General features: G+C 38.6%; 1 protein-coding gene across 1 annotated transcript in view; it reads left to right on the top strand.

The window, feature by feature from the left end:
• The window catches only part of TTC6 (tetratricopeptide repeat domain 6), a 220,284-nt gene that overhangs the window by 122,398 nt on the left and 76,172 nt on the right, over positions 1-21,714 (top strand). Inside the window, exons 7-9 of the mRNA XM_082385911.1 lie at positions 18,535-18,797; positions 19,367-19,370; positions 20,690-20,806. Of these exons, the coding sequence (XP_082242037.1) occupies positions 18,535-18,797; positions 19,367-19,370; positions 20,690-20,806 (384 nt within the window). The remainder of the gene's footprint in view (positions 1-18,534; positions 18,798-19,366; positions 19,371-20,689; positions 20,807-21,714) is intronic.

Here is a 21,714-nt window from a genome sequence, read left to right as displayed (position 1 = left end):
GTCCTGTAGATCTACCATGGCATTCACTCCAGGGCCATTCTTCCTCTGGACTGCTCCCAGCCAGTGACTGAGCACAGAGGCTTTCTAAAGCTGACCCTTTCCAGCTCAGTGTGGGACTGTTTTATCAGGCACTTTGGCTCAGAGACTTTCCATCTGCCTGGCTGACTCTTTCTCAGAACTGGTCCATAATCTGAAGCTCTTCCTGCCGAGTCCTTCCTCTCTTTTCCCCTTCCACAGTTGTCAGATCTACATCATGGTCTGAAGGCTCCCCCTGCATGTTGCTCCCTCTCTCTTTATCCTCCACTGGTAGCATCTGATTCTAAATGAACTGACACAATAGGGGGGTCTGCAATATGAGTACAATGTTGTCTAAACTGTGTGTTTATAAAGCATGAGCATGTATGTGTTTCTAAAGTATGAGCATGTATTTTTCTGTCTTTGTATATAGAAAAGTGTGAATATAGGGAATTGAGAGTAGGCAGAATTGTCTGAACAGAAGTAGGAATTGTAGCAATTATAAGAAGCATTGGGGGAGGAGAGAAGATGGCGGAAGAGTAAGACGCGGAGATCACCTTCCTTCCCACAGATACAGTAGAAATACATCTACACGTGGAACTGCTCCTACAAAACACCCACTGAACGCTGGCAGAAAACGTCAGACCTCCCAAAAGGCAAGAAACTCCCCCCGTACTTGGGTAGGGCGAAAGAAAAAAGAAATAACAGAGACAAAAGAATAGGGACGGCACCTGCACCAGTGGGAGGGAGCTGTGAAGGAGGAAAGATTTCCACGCAGTAGGAAGCCCCTTCGTGGGCGGAGACTGCGGGAAGCAGAGGGGGGAGCTTCGGAGCCACGGAGGAGAGCACAGCCACAGGGGTGTGGAGGGCAAAGCGGAGAGATTCCCGCACTTCCCGCACGGAGGCTCGGCGCTGACCAGCACTCACCAGCCCGAGAGGCTTGTCTGCTCAGCCGCCGGGGAGGGCGGGGCTGGGAGCTGAGGCTCGGGCTTCGGTCGGATCGCAGGGAGAGGACTGGGGTTGGCGGCGTGAACACAGCCTGAAGGGGTTAGCGCACCACAGCTAGCCGGGAGGGAGTCCGGGAAAAAGTCTGCAGCTGCCGAAGAGGCAAGAGACTTTTTCTTCCCTGTTTCCTGGTGCGCGAGGAGAGGGGATTCAGAGCGCCGCCTAAACGAACTTCAGAGACGGGCACGAGCTGCGGCTAACAGCGCGGATCCCACAGCAACAGGGGCGCAGAGGGAAAAACTGAGAGATTCCCGCACAGAGGCTCGGCGCCGAGCAGTGCTCACCAGCCCGAGAGGCTTGTCTGCTCACCCGCCGGGGCGGGCGGGGCTGGGAGCGGAGGCTCGGGCTTCGGTCGGATCGCAGGGAGAGGACTGGGGTTGGCGGCGTGAACACAGCCTGAAGGGGTTAGCGCACCACAGCTGGCTGGGAGGGAGACCGGGAAAAAGTCTGCAGCTGCCGAAGAGGCAAGAGACTTTTTCTTGCCTCTTTGTTTCGCGGCGCGCAAGGAGAGGGGATTCAGAGCGCCGCCTAAACGAACTCCAGAGACTGGCGCGAGCCGCGGAGATCAGCGCGGACCCCAGAGACGGGCGTGAGACGCTGGGGCTGCTGCTGCCGCCTCCAAAAAGCCTGTGTGCGAGCACAGGTCACTCTCCACACCGCCCCTCCCGGAAGCCCGTGCAGCCCGCCACTGCCAGCGTCCCGTGATCCAGGGACAACTTCCCTGGGAGAACGCACTGCGCACCTCAGGCTGGTGCAACGTCACGCCGGCCTCTGACGCCGCAGGCTCGCCCCGCCTCCTCTGTACCCCTCCCTCCCCGCGGCCTGGGTGAGCCAGAGCCCCCGAAGCAGCTGCTCCTTTAACCCCGTCCTGTCTGGGCAGGGAACAGACGCCCTCAGGCGACCTACACGCAGAGGCGGGTCCAAATCCAAAGCTGATCCCCAGGAGCTGTTCGAACAGAGACGAGGAGGGGAAATCTCTCCCAGCAGCCTCAGAAGCAGCGGATTAAAACTCCACAAACAACTTGATGTGCCTGCATCTGTTGAATACCTGAATAGACAGCGAATCATCCCAAATTCAGGAGGTGGACTTTGGGAGCAGGATATATTAATTTTTCCCCTTTTCCTTTTTTTTTGTGAGTGTATATGTATATGCTTCTGGGGGAGATTTTGTCTGTATAGCTTTGCTTTCTAATAGCTTTATTTTACTTCACTATATTATAGCCTCTTTCTTTCTTTCTTTCTTTCTTTCTTTCTTTCTTTCTTTCTTTCTTTCTTTCTTTCTTTCTTTCTATTTTTTCTCCCTTTTACTCTGAGCCGTGTGGACGAAAGGCTCTTGGTGCTTCAGCCAGGCATCAGGGCCGTACCTCGGAGGTGGGAGAGCCAACTTCAGGACACTGGTCCACAAGAGACCTCCCAGCTCCACGTAATACCAAACGGCAAAAATCTCTCAGAGATCTCCATCTCAACATCAAGATCCAGCATCACTCAATGACCAGCAAGCTACAGTGCTGAACACCCTATGCCAAACAACTAGCAAGACAGGAACACAGCCCCATCCATTAGCAGAGAGGCTGCCTAAAATCATAATAAGGCCACAGACACCCCAAAATACACCACCAGACGTGGACGTGCCCACCAGAAAGACAAGATCCAGCCTCATCCACCAGAGCTCAGGCACTAGTTCCCTCCACCAGGAAGCCTGCACAACCCACTGAACCAACCTTAGCCACTGGGGACAGATACCAAAAACAATGGGAACTACGAACCTGCAACCTGTGATAAGGAGACCCCAAACACAGTAAGATAAGCAAAATGAGACGACAGAAAAACACAGCAGATGAAGGAGCAGGGTCAAAACACACTAGACTTAACAAATGAAGAGGAAATAGGTAGTCTACCTGAAAAAGAATTCAGAATAATGATAGTAAGGATGATCCAAAATCTTGGAAATAGAATAGACAAAATGCAAGAAACATTTAACAAGGACGTAGAAGAACTAAAGAGGAACCAAGCAATGATGAAAAACACAATAAATGAAATTAAAAATACTCTAGATGGGATCAATAGCAGAATAACTGAGGCAGAAGAAAGGATAAGTGACCTAGAAGATAAAATGGTGGAAATAACTACTGCAGAGCAGGATAAAGAAAAAAGAATGAAAAGAACTGAGGACAGTCTCAGAGACCTCTGGGACAATATTAAACGCACCAACATTCAAATTATAGGGGTCCCAGAAGAAGAAGAGAAAAAGAAAGGGACTGAGAAAATATTTGAAGAGATTATAGTTGAAAACTTCCCTAATATGGGAAAGGAAATAATCAAGTCCTGGAAGCACAGAGAGTCCCATACAGGATAAACCCAAGGAGAAACACGCCAAGACACATATTAATCAAACTGTCAAAAATTAAATATAAGGAAAACATATTAAAGGCAGCAAGGGAAAAAAAACAAATAACACACAAGGGAATCCCCATAAGGTTAACATCTGATCTTTCAGCAGAAACTCTGCAAGCCAGAAGGGAGTGGCAGGATATACTTAAAGTGATGAAGGAGAAAAACCTACAACCAAGATTACTCTACCCAGCAAGGATCTCATTCAGATGTGATGGAGAAATTAAAACCTTTACAGACAAGCAAAAGCTGAGAGAGTTCAGCACCACCAAACCAGCTTTGCAACAAATGCTAAAGGAACTTCTCTAGGCAAGAAACACAAGAGAAGGAAAACACCTACAATAACAAACCCAAAACATTTAAGAAAATGGGACTAGGAACATACATATCGATAATTACCTTGAATGTAAATGGATTAAATGCTCCCACCAAAAGACACAGGCTGGCTGAATGGATACAAAAACAAGACCCATATATATGCTGTCTACAAGAGACCCACTTCAGACCTAGGGACACATACAGACTGAAAGTGAGGGGATGGAAAAAGATATTCCATGCAAATGGAAATCAGAAGAAAGCTGGAGTAGCAATTCTCATATCAGACAAAATAGACTTTAAAATAAAGACTATTACAAGAGACAAAGAAGGACACTATATAATGATCAGGGGATCGATCCAAGAGGAAGGTATAACAATTGTAAATATTTATGCACCCAACATAGGAGCACCTCAATACATAAGGCAAATACTAACAGCCATAAAAGGGGAAATCGACAGCAACACAATCATAGTAGGGGACTTTAACACCCCACTTTCACCAATGGACAGATCATCCAAAATGAAAATAAATAAGGAAACACAAGCTTTAAATGATACATTAAACAAGATGGACTTAATTGATATTTATAGGACATTCCACCCAAAAACAACAGAATACACATTTTTCTCAAGTGCTCATGGAACATTCTCCAGAATAGATCATATCTTGGGTCACAAATCAAGCCTTGGTAAATTTAAGAAAATTGAAATAGTATCAAGTATCTTTTCCGACCACAATGCTATGAGACTAGATATCAATTACAGGAAAAGATCTGTAAAAAATACAAACACATGGAGGCTACACAATACACTACTTAATAACAAAGTGATCACTGAAGAAATCAAAGGGGAAATCAAAAAATACCTAGAAACAAATGACAATGGAGATACGACGACCCAAAACCTATGGGACACAGCAAAAGCAGTGCTAAGAGGGAAGTTTATAGCAATACAAGCCTACCTCAAGAAACAGGAAACATCTCGAATAAACAACCTAACCTTGCACCTAAAGCAATTAGAGAAAGAAGAACAAAAAAACCCCAAAGCTAGCAGAAGGAAAGAAATTATAAAGATCAGGTCAGAAATAAATGAAAAAGAAATGAAGGAAACAATAGCAAAAATCAATGAAACTAAAAGCTGGTTCTTTGAGAAGATAAACAAAATTGATAAACCATTAGCCAGACTCATCAAGAGAAAAAGGGAGAAGACTCAAATCAATAGAATTAGAAATGAAAAAGGAGAAGTAACCACTGACACTGCAGAAATACAAAAGATAATGAGAGATTACTACAAGCAGCTCTATGCCAATAAAATGGACAACCTGGAAGAAATGGACAGATTCTTAGAAATGCACAAACTGCCGAGACTGAACCAGGAAGAAATAGAAAATATGAACAGACCAATCACAAGCACTGAAATTGAAACTGTGATTAAAAACCTTCCAACAAACAAAAGCCCAGGACCAGATGGCTTCACAGATGAATTCTATCAAACATTTAGAGAAGAGCTAACACCTATCCTTCTCAAACTCTTCCAAAATATTGCAGAGGGAGGAACACTCCCAAACTCATTCTACGAGGCCACCATCACCCTGATACCAAAACCAGACAAAGATGTCACAAAGAAAGAAAACTACAGGCCAGTATCACTGATGAACATAGATGCAAAAATCCTCAACAAAATACTAGCAAACAGAATCCAACAGCACATTAAAAGGATCATACACCATGATCAAGTGGGGTTTATCCCAGGAATGCAAGGATTCTTCAATATACGCAAATCAATCAATGTGATACACCATATTAACAAATTGAAGGAGAAAAACCATATGATCATCTCAATAGATGCAGAGAAAGCTTTTGACAAAATTCAACACCCATTTATGATAAAAGCCCTGCAGAAAGTAGGCATAGAGGGAACTTTCCTCAACATAATAAAGGCCATATATGACAAACCCACAGCCAACATTGTCCTCAATGGTGAAAAACTGAAGCCATTTCCACTAAAATCAGGAACAAGACAAGGTTGCCCACTCTCACCACTATTATTCAACATAGTTTTGGAAGTGTTAGCCACAGCAATCAGAGAAGACAAAGAAATAAAAGGAATCCAAATCGGAAAAGAAGAAGTAAAGCTGTCACTATTTGCAGATGACATGATACTATACATAGAGAATCCTAAAGATGCTACCAGAAAACTCCTAGAGCTAATCAATGAATTTGGTAAAGTAGCAGGATACAAAATTAATGCACAGAAATCTCTTGCATTTCTATACACTAATGACGAAAAATCTGAAAGTGAAATTAAGAAAACACTCCCGTTTACCATTGCAACAAAAAGAATAAAATATCTAGGAATAAACCTACCTAAGGAGACAAAAGACCTGTATGCAGAAAATTATAAGACACTGATGAAAGAAATTAAAGATGATACAAATAGATGGAGAGATATACCATGTTCCTGGATTGGAAGAATCAACATTGTGAAAATGACTATACTAGCCAAAGCAATCTACAGATTCAATGCAATCCCTATCGAACTACCACTGGCATTTTTCACAGAACTAGAACAAAAAATTTCACAATTTGTATGGAAACACAAAAGACCCCGAATAGCCAAAGCAATCTTGAGAATGAAAAATGGAACTGGGGGAATCAGGCTCCCTGACTTCAGACTATATTACAAAGCTTCAGTAATCAAGACAGTTTGGTACTGGCACAAAAACAGAAATATAGATCAATGGAACAGGATAGAAAGCCCAGAGATAAACCCACACACATATGGTCACCTTATCTTTGATAAAGGAGGCAAGCATATACAGTGGAGAAAAGACAGCCTCTTCAATAAGTGGTGCTGGGAAAATTGGACAGGTACATGTAAAAGTATGAAATTAGAACACTCCCTGACACCATGCACAAAAATAAACTCAAAATGGATTAAAGACCTAAGTGTAAGACCAGACACTATCAAACTCTTAGAGGAAAACATAGGCAGAACACTCTATGACATACATCACAGCAAGATTCTTTTTGACCCAGCTCCCAGAGAAATGGAAATAAGAACACAAATAAACAAATGGGACCTAATGAAACGTAAAAGCTTTTGCACAGCAAAGGAAACCATAAACAAGACCAAAAGACAACCATCAGAATGGGAGAAAATATTGGCAAATGAAGCAACTGATTAATCAAAAGGATTAATCTCCAAGATTTACAAGCAGCTCATGCAGCTCAATAACAAAAAAACGAACAACCCAATCCAAAAATGGGCAGAAGGCCTAAATAGACATTTCTCCAAAGAAGATATACAGATGGCCTACAGACACATGAAAGAATGCTCAACATCATTAATCATTAGAGAAATGCAAATCAAAACTACAATGAGATATCATCTCACACCGGTCAGAATGGCCATCATCAAAAAATCTAGAAACAATAAATGCTGGAGAGGGTGTGGAGGAAAGGGAACACTCTTGCACTGTTGGTGGGAATGTAAATTGATACAGCCACTATGGAGAACAGTATGGAGGTTCCTTAAAAAACTACAAATAGAACTACCATACGACCCAGCAATCCCACTACTGGGCATATACCCTGAGAAAAACCATAGGTCAAAAAGAGTCATGTACCAAAATGTTCATTGCAGCTCTATTTACAATAGCCAGGACATGGAAGCAACCTAAATGTCCATCGACAGATGAATGGATAAAGAAGATGTGGCACATATATACAATGGAATATTACTCAGCCATAAAAAGAAATGAAATGGAGGTATTTGTAATGAGGTGGATGGAGTTAGAGTCTGTCATACAGAGTGAAGTAAGTCAGAAAGAGAAAAACAAATACAGTATGCTAACACATATATACGGAATCTAAGGGAAAAAAAAAAAAAAGGCCATGAAGAACCTAGTGGCAAGACGGGAATAAAGACACAGACCTACTAGAGAATGGACTTGAGGATATGGGGAGGGGGTGGGGTGAGATGTGACAGAGTAAGAGAGTGTCATGGACATATATCCACTACCAAATGTAAAATAGATAGCTAGTGGGAAGCAGCCGCATAGCACAGGGATATCAGCTCGGTGCTTTGTGACCACCTAGAGGGGTGGGATGGGGAGGGTGGGAGGGAGGGAGATGCAAGAGGGAAGAGAAATGGGAACATATTGTATATGTATAACTGATTCACTTTGTTATAAAGCAGAAGCTAACACACCATTGTAAGGCAATTATACTTCAATAAAGATGTTAAAAAAAAAAAAAAAAAAAAGAAGCATTGGTTAGAACTGGTGATGATGGAGTAATGCATTAGAAAGGTAGTCCAGAAGTAAATTGGTACTGGTGGTTGTTCACATCCAATGACCAGAAGGAAAAGGATCCAACAGGACTTTCTGGTACAAAAAGAGGGCCCAGAACACTTTCCATTCACCAGAACTGTAATCAGACCTTTGTTCAAAGATTCTTGGTTTCTTTGAATGGGAAATGATATTTAGATACAAAGATCTGTCTCATTTCTTTTAAAAGCAAATTGTACCTGTTTATATACATTATGATTACTGATATTTTTTGTTTTATCCTGCCATTTGATTTTTGTTTTTCATAGATGCTGCCTTTTGTTTGTTTTATATTCTCCTTTTATTTCCTATCTTAAATTTATCTTTTTTATTATTCCTTTTAAAAAAATGTCAGTGGTCTGCATATAATATATTCTGATTTAATTTTTTTTAATTTTTATTTATTTATTTTTTTATTGAAGTAGAGTTGATTTACAATGTTGTGCCAATCTCTGCTGTGCAGCAAAGTGACTCAGTTACACACATACAGACATTTAAAAAATTCTTTTCCATTATGGTTTATCACAGGATACTGAATATAGTTCCCTGTGCTGTACAGTAGGACCTTGTTGTTTATCCATCCTATATATGTAGTTTACATCTGCTCATCCCACACTCCCAGTCCTTCCCTCCTCTACCACCCTCCCCCTTGGCAACCACGAGTCTGTTCTCTATGTCTGTGAGTCTGTTTCTGTTTTGTAGATACGTTCATTTGTGCCATATTTTAGAATCCACATATAAGTGGTATCATATGGTATTTGTCTTTCTCTTTCTGACTTACTCCACTTAGTATGATAGTCTCTAGCTGCATCCATGTTGCTGCAAATGGCATTATTTCATTCTTTTTTATGGCTGAGCAGTATTCCATTGTGTATACGTACCACATCTTCTTTATTCATTCATCTGTCGATGGACATTTAGGTTATGTCCATGTTTGGCTATTGTGAATAGTGCTGCTATGAACACAGGGGTGCATGTATCTTTTTAAATTATAGTTTTGTCTGGGTATATGCCCAGGAGTGGGATTGCTGGATCATATGGTAATTCTATTTTTAGTTTTCTGAGGAACCTCCGTACTGTAATGTTTTCCATAATGGCTGCACCAACTTACATTCCTGCCAACAGTGTAGGAGGGTTACCTTTTCTTCACACCCTCTCCAACATTTGTTATTTGTAGACTTTTTAATGATGGCCGTTCTGACCGGTGTGAGGTGGTACCTCACTATAGTTTTGATTTGCATTTCTCTAATAATTAGTGATGCTGAGCATCTTTTCATGTGCCTGCTGGACATCTGTATGTCTTCTTTGGAGAAATGTCTATTAAGGTCTTCTGCCGTTATTTTCAATTTTTAAATATTTGGGTAAATAGTGTTTTATCATGCCTACTTTGGAAGTTATATATATTGTTTCTTATTCCTATGATGGTTTCCGTAGAATATATATGTTTAACTTATCAGTAGCTAATGTTTTTTTTGTTTGTTTGTTTTTTAAATTTTTGGCTGCACCATGCAGCATGTGGGATCTTAATTCCCCAACCAGGGATCGAACTTGCGCTCCCTGCAGTGGAACCGTGGAGTCTTAACCACTAGACCAGGGAAGTCCCTCAATATCTAATATTAATCAATACCTTTATACTCTTCCAGGAAACTACAATGACTTTAAACCTTTTATTCCATTTACTCCTTTTTGATTTAATATGCTCTAACTTTGATACATTTTTAGATCCATTTAAAATTCCAAAGACATTATTCTTATCATTTCATGCAATATTCCTTATGTTTTACCCATGTATTTATCTCTCTCTCTTTTCCTTTCTATTTTTTAATTTTTTGGGGGCAAAAATTATTTTTTAACACAAGTTTTCATCTATTCACTTTTGCTTACAACACTAAATTACTTACATAACATTATACTATAACAATGAACCTTTCTATTTTTTGAGCATCTCAGACCATCCTGTCTGGAATCATTTTGCCCTCTGCTAAAGTATATCTTTTAGAACTTGCTTTAAGGGAAGTGGTAAAATCCTGTAATTTCTTTGTTTCAAATGTCTTTATATTCATGCTTGTGGGATATTTTACTTGGGGATAATACTATTGCAAATATTTACTTTTAGCACACTAATGATGTTTCACAATATTCTGGTGTTCACTATGGCTGTTGAGAATTGAGTCTTAAGTATGAATCCTTTGAAGATAATCAAATCTCTGCATCCCCCCCCCCAACTTTTTACTTTTAAGTTATTCTCTTTTCTTCCATACAGTTTCAGTATGATGTGTCTAGTTGTAGATTTCTTCTTATTTATTGTATTGAGGAATAATTGGGATTTTTGAATCTGTGGTTTGATGTCTTTCATCAGCTATGTAAAATTTTTAGTCACTATTTCTTCATATTTTGCCTCTGTCCATTCTCTCTTTCATTTTCTGGGACTTTAATCACATGTATTAGCTACTTTTTTTTCTCTTGAAACTGGATCCTGGACAATTTCTTCTGATCTGTCTTTAGTTCAGGTTCATAAATTCTTTCTTCAGTTATGTCTAATATATTGTTAAACTTGTTCTCTGTATTTTTAAATTTGGTTTTGTATTTTTCTTTTTAGAATTTATATATTTCCTCCAAACCTATTATGTTCTGGTGTTTTGTTTCTTTGTGTACCTGTCTGTCTTTAAATGTTTATCATTGTATTTAAAACATTATTTTGAGTAAATATTTGAGACCTGAAATGGCAGTTCCTCCTCTAGAGAAAAAAATTTTTTTTAGAACCTGAGATCTGTACCACTCAACCTAAATTTAAGGTTGAGGCTTGAGTTTCTATGAACAACTTGTGACAGAGCCTAGGCTGAAAGTATACACAAATGTTGATTTACTTCCATTCACTCTTTTTTTTTTTTTTTTCTTCCATTCACTCTTAATCTGAGGGTATAACCCTGTAGTATCCCTGTAGCCTTGTATACTTGTATATTATATATATATAAAATCAGTTTCCGTACCTCAGGGAGAATCTGGGAGTGGATTTCTGTCATCCTTACCATCAAAAGTTGCAGATATGTAGCTCAGCTTTGCAACAGTTTTGGCAAACATCTTGCAAACAAAATCATCTTTGAAAACTGGGTTTACATTTTCAGGTTTTTGCTTTTTCCTATATTTTTGCTCAGTATTTCTTCATCATCTTGTTAGCTTTTTGATGCTTTGAAGATTATCTTTGACATAATACACACTTTATTAGTTGTTCTCAGCAGAAGTACCTAGCATGCCATAATTAGAAGCAGAAGTCATAACCGACTTTTAAGGTAGCAAAACTGTTTCCATTTCCATCTGCATCCCAGCTTTTATTACATGCATACTAATTTTAGCAATATCCCTGTAGTAGAGGAGGAGAATTTTTACATCATATATCAGGTAAGCAATGCTGTAATTGCCCTGGGCCATATGCTGACAGGTTCCAAGATATGAACCACATTCTCTTTTTTTTTTTTTCTTAACGTGTTTATTGGCGTATAATTGATTTAAAATGGTGTGTTACTTTCTGCTTTATAACAAGTGAATCAGCTATACATATACATATATCCCCATATCTCCTCCCTGTTATGTCTCCCTCCCACCCTCTCTATCCCACCCCTCTAGGTGGTCACAGAGCACCGAGCTGATTTCCCTGTGCTATGTGGCTGCTTCTCACTAGCTATCTATTTTACATTTGGTAATATATATAAGTACATGCCACTCTCTCACTTCATCCCAGCTTACCCTTCCCCCTCCCGTTGTCCTCAAGTCCATTCTCTACGTCTCCATCATTATTCCTGTCCTGCCCCTAGGTTCTTCAGAACCATTTTTTTTTTTTAGATTCCATATATATATGTTAGCATACGGTATTTGTTTTTCTCTTTCTGACTTACTTCACTCTGTATGACAGACTCTAGGTCCATCCACCTCACTACAAATAACTCAATTTCGTTTCTTTATATGGCTGAGTAATATTCCATTGTATATATGTGCCACATCTTCTTTATCAGTTCATCTGTCGATGGACTCTTTGGTTGCTTCCATGTCCTGGCTATTGTAAATAGTGCTGCAAAGAACATTGTGGTACACGACTCTTTTTGAATTATGCTTTTCTCAGGGTATATGCCCAGTAGTGAGATTGCTGGGTCGTATTATAGTTCTATTTTTAGTTTTTTAAGGAATTTCCATACTGTTCTCCATAGTGGCTGTATCAATTTACATTCCCATTACATTCTCGTGGGTTCCCTTTTCTCCACACCCTCTCCAGCATTTATTGTTTGTTGATTTTTTGATGATGGCCATTCTGACTGGTGTGAGGTGATACTTCATTGTAGTTTTGAGTTGCATTTCTCTAATGATTAGTGATGTTGAGCATTCTTTCATGTGTTTGTTGGCAATCTGTATATCTTCTTTGGAGAAATGTCTATTTAGGTCTTCTGCCCGTTTTTGGATTTGGTTGTTTGTTTTTTGATATTGAGCTGCATGAGCTGCTTGTAAATCTTGGAGATTAATCCTTTGTCAGTTGCTTCGTTTGCAAATATTTTCTCCCATTCTGAGGGTTGTCTTTTCGTCTTGTTTATGTTTTCCTTTGCTGTGCAAAAGCTTTTAAGTTTCATTAGGGCCCATTTGTTTATTTTTGTTTTTATTTCCATTTCTCTAGGAGGTGGGTCAAAAAGGATCTTGCTGTGCATTATGTCATAGAGTGTTCTGCCTATGTTTTCCTCTAAGAGTTTTATAGTGTCTGGCCTTACATTTAAGTCTTTAATCCATTTTGAGTTTATTTTTGTGTATGGTGTTAGGGAGTGTTCTAATTTCATTCTTTTACATGTAGCTGTCCAGTTTTCCCAGCACCACTTATTGAGGAGGCTGTATTGTATATTCTTGCTTCCGTTATCAAAAATAAGGTGACCATATGTGTGTGGGTTTATCTCTGGGCTTTCTATCCTGTTCCATTGATCTATATTTCTGTTTTTGCGCCAGTGCCATACTGTCTTGATTACTGTAGCTTTGTAGTATAGTCTGAAGTCCGGGAGCCTGATTCCTCTAGCTCCTTTTTTCTTTCTCAAGATTGCTTTGGCTATTCGGGGTCTCTTGTGTTTCCATACAAATCGTGAAATTTTTTATTCTAGTTCTGTGAAAAATGCCATTGGTAGTTTGATAGGGATTGCATTGAATCTGTAGATTGCTTTGGCTAGTATAGTCGTTTTCACAATGTTGATTCTTCCAATCCAAGAACATGGTATATCTCTCCATCTGTTTGTATCATCTTTAATTTCTTTCATCAGTGTCTTATAGTTTTCTGCATACAGGTCTTTTGTCTCCTTAGGTAGGTTTATTCCTAGGTATTTTATTCTTTTTGTTGCAATGGTAAATGGGAGTATTTCCTTCATTTCTCTTTCAGATTTTTCATCATTGGTGTATAGGAATGCAAGAGATTTCTGTGCATTAATTTTGTATCCTGCTACTTTACCAAATTCATTGATTAGCTCTAGTAGTTTTCTGGTAGCATCTTTAGGATTCTCCATGAAGAGTATCATGTCATCTGCAAACAGTGACAGTTTTACTTCTTCTTTTCCAATTTGGATTCCTTTTATTTCTTTTTCTTCTCTGATTGCTGTGGCCAAAACTTCCAAAACTATGTTGAATAATAGTGGTGAGAGTGGACAACCTTGTCTTGTTCCTGATGTTAGAGGAAATGGTTTCAGTTTTTCACCATTGAGAACGATGTTGGCTGTGGGTTTGTCATATATGGCCTTTATTAAGTTGAGGTAAGTTCCCTCTATGCCTACTTTCTGGTGGATTTTTATCATAAATGGGTGTTGAATTTTGTTGAAAGCTTTTTCTGTATCTATTGAGATTATCATGTGGTTTTTATCCTTCAGTTTGTTAATATGGTGTATCACATTGATTGATTTGCATATATTGAAGAATCCTTGCATTCCTGGGGTAAACTCCACTTGTTCATGGTGTATGATCCTTGTAATGTGCTGCTGGATTCTGTCTGCTAGTATTTTGTTGAGGATTTTTTTCATCTATGTCCATCATTGTTATTGGCCTGTAGTTTTCATTCTTTGTGAACACTTCGTCCGGTTTCGGTATCAGCGTGATAGTGGCCTCACAGAATGAGTTTTGGAGTGTTCCTCCCTCTGTTATATTTTGGAAGAGTTTGAGAAGGATATGTGTTAGCTCTTGTGTAAATGTTTGATAGAATTCGCCTGTGAAGCCATCAGGTCTTGGGCTTTTGTTTGTTGGAAGATTTTCAATCACAGTTTCAATTTCAGTTCTTGTGATTGGTCTGTTTATATTTTCTATTTCTTGCTGGTTCAGTCTCGGAAGGTTGTGCTTTTCTAAGAATTTGTCCATTTCTTCCAGGTTGTCCATTTTATTGGCATATAGTTGCTTGTAGTAATCTCTCATGATCCTTTGTATTTCTTCAGTGTCAGTTGTTACTTCTCTTTTTTCATTTCTAATTCTATTGATTTGAGTCTTCTTCCTTTTTTTCTTGATGAATCTGGCTAATTCTTTGTCAATTTTGTTTATCTTCTCAAAGAGCCAGCTTTTAGTTTTATTGATCTTTGCTATTGTTTCCTTCATTTCTTTTTCCTTTATTTCTGATCTTATTTTTATGATTTCTTTCCTTCTGCTAACTTTGGGGTTTTTTTGTTCTTCTTTCTCTAATTGCTTTAGGTGCAAGGTTAGATTGTTTATTTGAGATGTTTCCTGTTTCTTGAGGTAGGCTTGTATTGCTATAAACTTCCCTCTTAGAACTGCTTTTGCTGCATCCCATAGGTTTTGGGTCATCATGTTTTCGTTGTCATTTTTTTCTAGGTATTTTTTGATTTCCCTTTGATTTCTTCAGTGATATCTTGGTTATTTAGTAGTGTATTGTTTAACTGCATGTGTTTGTATATTTTTTACAGATTTTTTCCCTGTAATTGTTGTCTAGTCTCATAGCGTTGTGATCGTAAAAGATACTTGACATGATTTCAATTTTCTTAAATTTACCAAGGCTTGATTTGTGACCCATGATATGATCTCTCCTGGAAAATGTTCCATGAGCACTTGAGAAGAAAGTGTATTCTGTTGTTTTTGGATGGAATGTCTTATAAATATCAATTAAGTCCATCTTGTTTAATGTATCATTTAAAGCTTGTGTTTCCTTATATATTTTCATTTTGGATGATCTGTGCATTGGTGAAAGTGGGGTGTTAAAGTCCCCTACTATGATTGTGTTACTGTCGATTTCCCCCTTTATGGCTGTTAGAATTTGCCTTATGTATTGAGTTGCTCCTATGTTGGGTGCATAAATATTTACAATTTTTATATCTTCTTCTTCGTTTGATCCCTTGATCATTATGTAGTGTCCTTCTTTGTCTCTTGTAATAGTCTTTATTTTAAAGTCTATTTTGTCTGAAATGAGAATTGCTACTTCAGCTTTCTTTTGATTTCCATTTACATGGAATATCTTTTTCCATCCCCTCACTTTCGGTCTGTATGTGTCCCTAGGTCTGAAATGGGTCAATATGTATGTTCCTGTTACCATTTTCTTAATTGTTTTGGGTTTGTTATTGTAGGTCCTTCCCTTCTCTTGTGTTTCCTGCCTAGAGAAGTTCCTTTAGCATTTGTTGTAAAGCTGGTTTGGTGGTGCTGAATTCTCTTAGCTTTTGCTTGTCTGTAAAGGTTCTAATTTCTCCATCGAATCTGAATGAGATCCTTGCTGTGTAGAGTAATCTTGGTTGTAGGTTTTTCCCTTTCATCTCTTTAAATATGTCCTGTCACTCCTTTCTGGCTTGCAGAGTTTCTGCTGAAAGATCAGCTGTTAACCTTATGGGGATTGTCTTGTATGTTATTTGTTGTTTTTCCCTTGCTGCTTTTAATATTTTTTCTTTGCATTTAATTTTTGATAGTTTGATTAATATGTGTCTTGGCATGTTTCTCCTTGGATTTATCCTCTATGGGACTCTCTGCACTTCCTGAACTTGACTGACTTTCCTTTCCCTTATTAAGGTAGTTTTCAACTATAATCTCTTCAGATATTTTCTCAGTCCCTTTCTTTTTGTCTTCTTCTTCTGGGACTCCTGTAATTCGAATGTTGGTGCATTTAATGTTGTCCCAGAGGCTTCTGAGATTGTCCTCAATTCTTTTCAACCTTTTTTCTTTATTCTGCTCGGCAGTAGTTATTTCCAGTATTTTATCTTCTCGGTCGCTTATCCGTTCTTCTGCCTCAGTTATTCTGCTATTGATTCCTTCTAGAGAGTTTTAAATTTCATTTGTTGTGTTATTCATCATTGTTCCTTTGCGCTTTAGTTCTTCTAGGTCCTTGTTAAACATTTCTTGTATTTTCTCCATTCTGTTTCGAAGATTTTGGCTATCTTTACTATCATTATTCTGAATTCTTTTTCAGGCAGACTGCCTATTTTCTCTTCATTTGTTTGGTCTGGTGGGTTTTTATCTTGCTCCTTCATCTGCTGTGTGTTTCTCTGTGTTCTCATTTTGCTTAACCCACTGTGTTTGGGGTCTCCTTTTCACAGGTTGCAGTTTCGTACTTCCTGTTGCTTTTGGTGTCTGCGCCCAGTGGCTAAGGTTGGTCAGTGGGTTTTGAATGCTTCCTGGTGGAGGGGACTGGTGCCTGTGTTCTGGTGGATGAGGCTGGATCTTGTCTTTCTGGTGGGCAGGACTGCATCTGGTGGTGCGTTTTAGGGTTTCTGTTACCTTATTATGATTTTAGGCAACCTTTATGCTAATGAGTGGGGTTGTGTTCCTGTCTTGCTAGTTGTTTGGCCTAGGGGATCCAACACTTTAGCTTGCTGATGCTACAGTGCTGGAGACAGTTGAGTGGAGCTGGGTCTTAGCGTTGAGATGGAGATCTCTGGGAGAGCTTTTGCCATTTGATATTATGTGGAGCTGGGAGGTCTCTGGTGGAGCAATGTCCTGAACTCAGCTCTCCCACCTCAGAGGCACAGGCCTGACACCTGGCTGGAGCACCAAGATCCTGACAGCCACCCGGGTTTTGAGAAGTCTGAGGTCTTCTGCCAGTGTTCAGTAGGTGTTCTGTAGTAGTTGTTCCACATGTAGATGTATTTCTGATGTATTTGTGGGGAGGAAGGTGATCTCCACGTCTTACTCCTTCGCCATCTTGAAGGTCTCCTTCCACATTCTCTTTTTAAAAAGCAATCATTGATTGTTAGTAGGTTCTGCTTTTCTGATATCTATAAAGTGCAGTGTTAAAATTTTTGTCCTTGTTACTGTTAAAAGTATTGTTTTAAGTATGTAATAGCTGCTATTCCATCATATTTGAATATTTTGTGCAAGCATATGATAAAATAGTTCCAAAATCTCTTGTGTGTCACATAGTTTGTCTTTGAAGAATAATGATGAAAGTGACCAGGTATCTTTCTGCAATGTCCAGTAATTCTCTTACCTTACATTGTGCTATAACTACTTTCCATAAATACAACAGAGAGGATGAACAAAAATTCAATGTTGGTGATTCCTAAATTACCCATAGCCTTCTGCATATCTGTTCCATTTTCAGTGATAACTGCGTGATACTCTTTTTAAAAATTTATTCATTTTTTTTTTGGCTGCACTGGGTCTTTGTCGCGGCATGCAGGCTCTGTGGCACGCGGGCTTCTCTAGTTGCAGCGCACGGGCTTAGTTGCGGTATGTGAGATCTTAGTTCTCCCACCAGGGATTGAACCCAGGCCCCCTGCATTGGGAGCGCCGAGTCTTAACACATGGATCGCCAGGGAGGTCCCTACGTGATACTTTTAAAAGTTGATTTTCTATTCAATAAATATTTAAAATTTTTGAAATGTTAGTTGAGACCTAAAAATTTCAGCAAACAAAGCAGTAGAAGGATTTTATTCATCAAGTATCCATCGGGCTATGAAACTTAGGTCTTGTAGTTGTTTCTATATATCCAAATCTCTGATTACAAGATAGAGAAGTAGCACATTTAATAATAATCATAATTATTGCAGCAAGTCACCCTTACAACAATAAATATTTATATAATTTAATTGACTGAGTTAAAAGTATAAAGCATTTAAGGCAATTTTCATTCCAATTAATATTTAGAATGCTTACTTGTATTTGTCAGTGAATAGTTGCATATTTACAATAACTCCAAATGATATGTTTTGTTCATAATACTGATGTTGATATACTAAAGAGATTCAATGCCAACCTATGAGGTCACAGGATCATTGATTTCTCCTAAGACCAGGGATGTCAGAAATAATGTAGAAGTATCTATTTGGCTAAAGTCCAATGCCAAAGCCAAACTGTGGGTTTTGGCCAAATACTTAGTCTGCAGCCAGACTTTGATGCATCTCTGGTGTTTTCTAGAATTCTACCTTTCCTGTATATTGCTCTTTTGGTAATAATGTTATACTATGAAGCAACAGTAATCATAGGCTTTTAAAAGTATTCCACTATATAGCTTAAAACTGTTATCTTTTTTTTAATCACAGAGTGTGCAAGCAAGCAGAATTTTATTTGAGAAATTTACATCTGAAAGCAAGGAAAGTGTCATTACTTTAAATCAGTGTAGGAGAAGTTCTAGGGTAAGTATAATTTTTATTCTAAATTATTGGTTGGTGGCTTTATGTGACTACAGTTCAGATATTATTTCTAGCGATTTCAGAAATAATTTCTTGATGCTTCCTCATTCTGGGAAATGCCTCAGAATATTCACTAGTGTCTTTGCAGAGGACCTGTTTCCTCTTTCAAATCTGTGATCTTTATGACACTCAGAAGATGTTATTTACTAATCAATAGCAGGATATCTGCTGTGAGTTTTCCTAAAATTCCTAAAATGTCTGGGTTTGCACTCATTTAGCACTGCTTGCCCAGGTCTTAAATGATCAAAGGAACATGTTTATGAATCTTTTGACCAAATGCAGGGAGGGATTTGTTTATGGCTATGAAACAGAGTAAAACTGAATTCTCTAAATGGTGATTGGACTCATGCCCATGACGTTATTATCCCTTCAGTGTATCTAAATAAACTAATTAATAAACACAATTGGGGAGAAAAGAGATAGTGATTGAGGGAAGAAGAAAGGTATGAAATTTATATTAGTGGTTTAATAAATATCTTGAACTTTATGAGGGACAAACAAGAAAGGGTTTTATTTTTCTTTCCTTAAGGCCTTCAGCCCTTACTCCCCTTGGTGATATCCTGGGATGCTGAGTGTCACATAGTAGAGAGCCTTATTGACCTAGGACAAATCAAATCCCCATTCTGGTCAGTTACAGTAGGTTTAATATGTGTCTGTGCCTCCTTCCATATTCCCCATACAGTCAGGTAATACTTTTTTTTTGAGTAATATTTCTATTTAATATAGATCACTTTTGCTGTTTTTAACATATATCACTATTGCTTATTAAATATTTGTCCTCATATATGTTTTATCTTTTTATTTTTCATTAGTCTGAGTGATATGGAGGTCATATCATTCTTGTTTTATCCACAGCACCTAGAACAGTGACCATCACTTAAAAACATAATTGAACCAACAAATGACACTTTCTAGTTTGGAATGCATAGACTACTCTGGTAGCATTACTTATACCTACCTGTCAGATATTACTGTTTTTAACGGTTTCTAATCCATCCTCCCTATTGTCCCCTGCAATGTTCCTAAAACACAGGTGTAATTACAACACTCAATCTGAACAAACTGAATAACTCCACCTATCAAAGTCAGAGTGCTTAACTAAGCCTCATAACCTGGCCTTGACTATATTTACTATCTTACCTCCCATTATGCTTCTGCTTCCATGTAACCCCCAGGTACCCTGTACTCTGCCTGCACCAGAGTCCTAGGGGACTAAAATCCCAGCACTTTGACACTTCTCTGTGCTTGTTTAGGCTATTCCGTTGGCCTGGGATGTTCTCAACCCCTTCTCAGTTCATGGAAATGTCACTACCTTTTACAGGCCAGCCCTAATGCTACCTCTTCAAGCTGGTCAATCCAGGTTCCTTTCCATTCTGAATTGACCTCCACCTCTCCTGTGCTCTCTTTACACCTGATTCATGCTATCTTTACAGTCATTGTTACAGTTGCTTTGGATTATAATTACTTCTTTATGTCTGTTTCCACCATCATACATGAAATATGTCATTTTTTTTGGTACTTTCTACTCTATTTGGTATGTTAGTACTTCACAACTCTTTTAGTATAATAGTTCTCATAGTGAGTAATAATATTTGTGTGGCCTTACGGGGTAAAAGGTTGAGGTTGCTCACGATTTAGAGGAGACTGTTCAGTAGCCACTGAAAAGTAGGAGGAACAGTAGCCGCTCCAGGTCCCACTAGCGCAGCCCCAGGGCTAAGAGGATTAATGGCCCAGCATATCTATGGCACATTTACACACACCTGGGCTACTTTCTGGAAACTTTAGTGTTTGTTATATATGTTGAATTAAAAAAATAAGATAGCTTCCATTATTATACACTTTTCAAAATTAATTGATGGATTTTAAGCTCTGCTCCCATCTGTGAAGTCAGTGATTTCAAAATCAGTAAGAACCTGTATTTTCATTAGTGTTTCTGCATTTCATTGATTTACTTAAACAGTTATTATTAGCCAATTGTCATATGATATTTTAGTTTACCAAATAGTGTCTAGAGTCAGTGTATATTTGTCATCTGATTATTTCACAGTTTTTTTTCCTAAGAAAATCTGCCTCATTTGAAAATATGCAAAAATGTTTCAGCATGCAATCTCCACAATTAAAGGTATGATAATTTTTCAGTTTTTGTTATTCAAAAGAAATGTTTACATCTCTAGCAATAATCACCACCTATGCTTTTTGTTGGTTTTCCTGAAATAGTGTGATCACTTGATTCATCCAGAGTTGACTGAAATTTTGGATTCAACTGTGTATTTGGTAGCCCCTGTAAGATTGTTGTTCATAGTACCAATTGAAGATTTTCAACATCTCTTGGAAGTGTCTCATAGTCATACTTTGGCTTTACTTAGTATATTATAAATCAAGTCACTTATAATATTGATCTACACTTGCATTGGGCTCACAGTGTTAATGCATTTTCATGGACTCTATTCCAGTTTGGTCTTGAGCTACACAATCTCCTGATAAGAGGGAAGATGAGACAGATACTATCCTTGTTTTATATATGAAAAAGCAAAGGTCAGAAAGTGATAAGTGACAGAGCTAGTACTTAAACCCACACCTTCTCTTACCAAACGCAATGGACTTTGCTCTGCAACAAGAATCCATAAGCGTTTTTTTTTTTAAACATCTTTATTGGAGTATAATTGCTTTACAATGGTGTGTTAGTTTCTGCTTTATAACAAAGTGAATCAGTTATACATATACATATGTTCCCATATCTCTTCTCTCTTGCATCTCCCTCCCTCCCACCCTCCCTATCCCACCCCTCTAGGTGATCACAAAGCACCGAGCTGATCTCCCTGTGCTATGCGGCTGCTTCCCACTAGCTATCTATTTTACGTTTGGTAGTGTATATATGTCCATGCCACTCTCTCACTTTGTCACAGCTTACCCTTCCCCCTCCCCATATCCTCAAGTCCATTCTCTAGTAAGTCTGTGTCTTTATTCCCGTCTTACCACTAGGTTCTTCATGACCTTTTTTTTTTTTCCCTTAGATTCCATATATATGTG

The sequence above is a fragment of the Balaenoptera borealis genome, assembly GCF_965194805.1.
Source record: "Balaenoptera borealis genome assembly, chromosome: 3".
NCBI lineage: Eukaryota > Metazoa > Chordata > Mammalia > Artiodactyla > Balaenopteridae > Balaenoptera > Balaenoptera borealis.
This window is presented reverse-complemented; position numbering and strand designations above follow the sequence as displayed.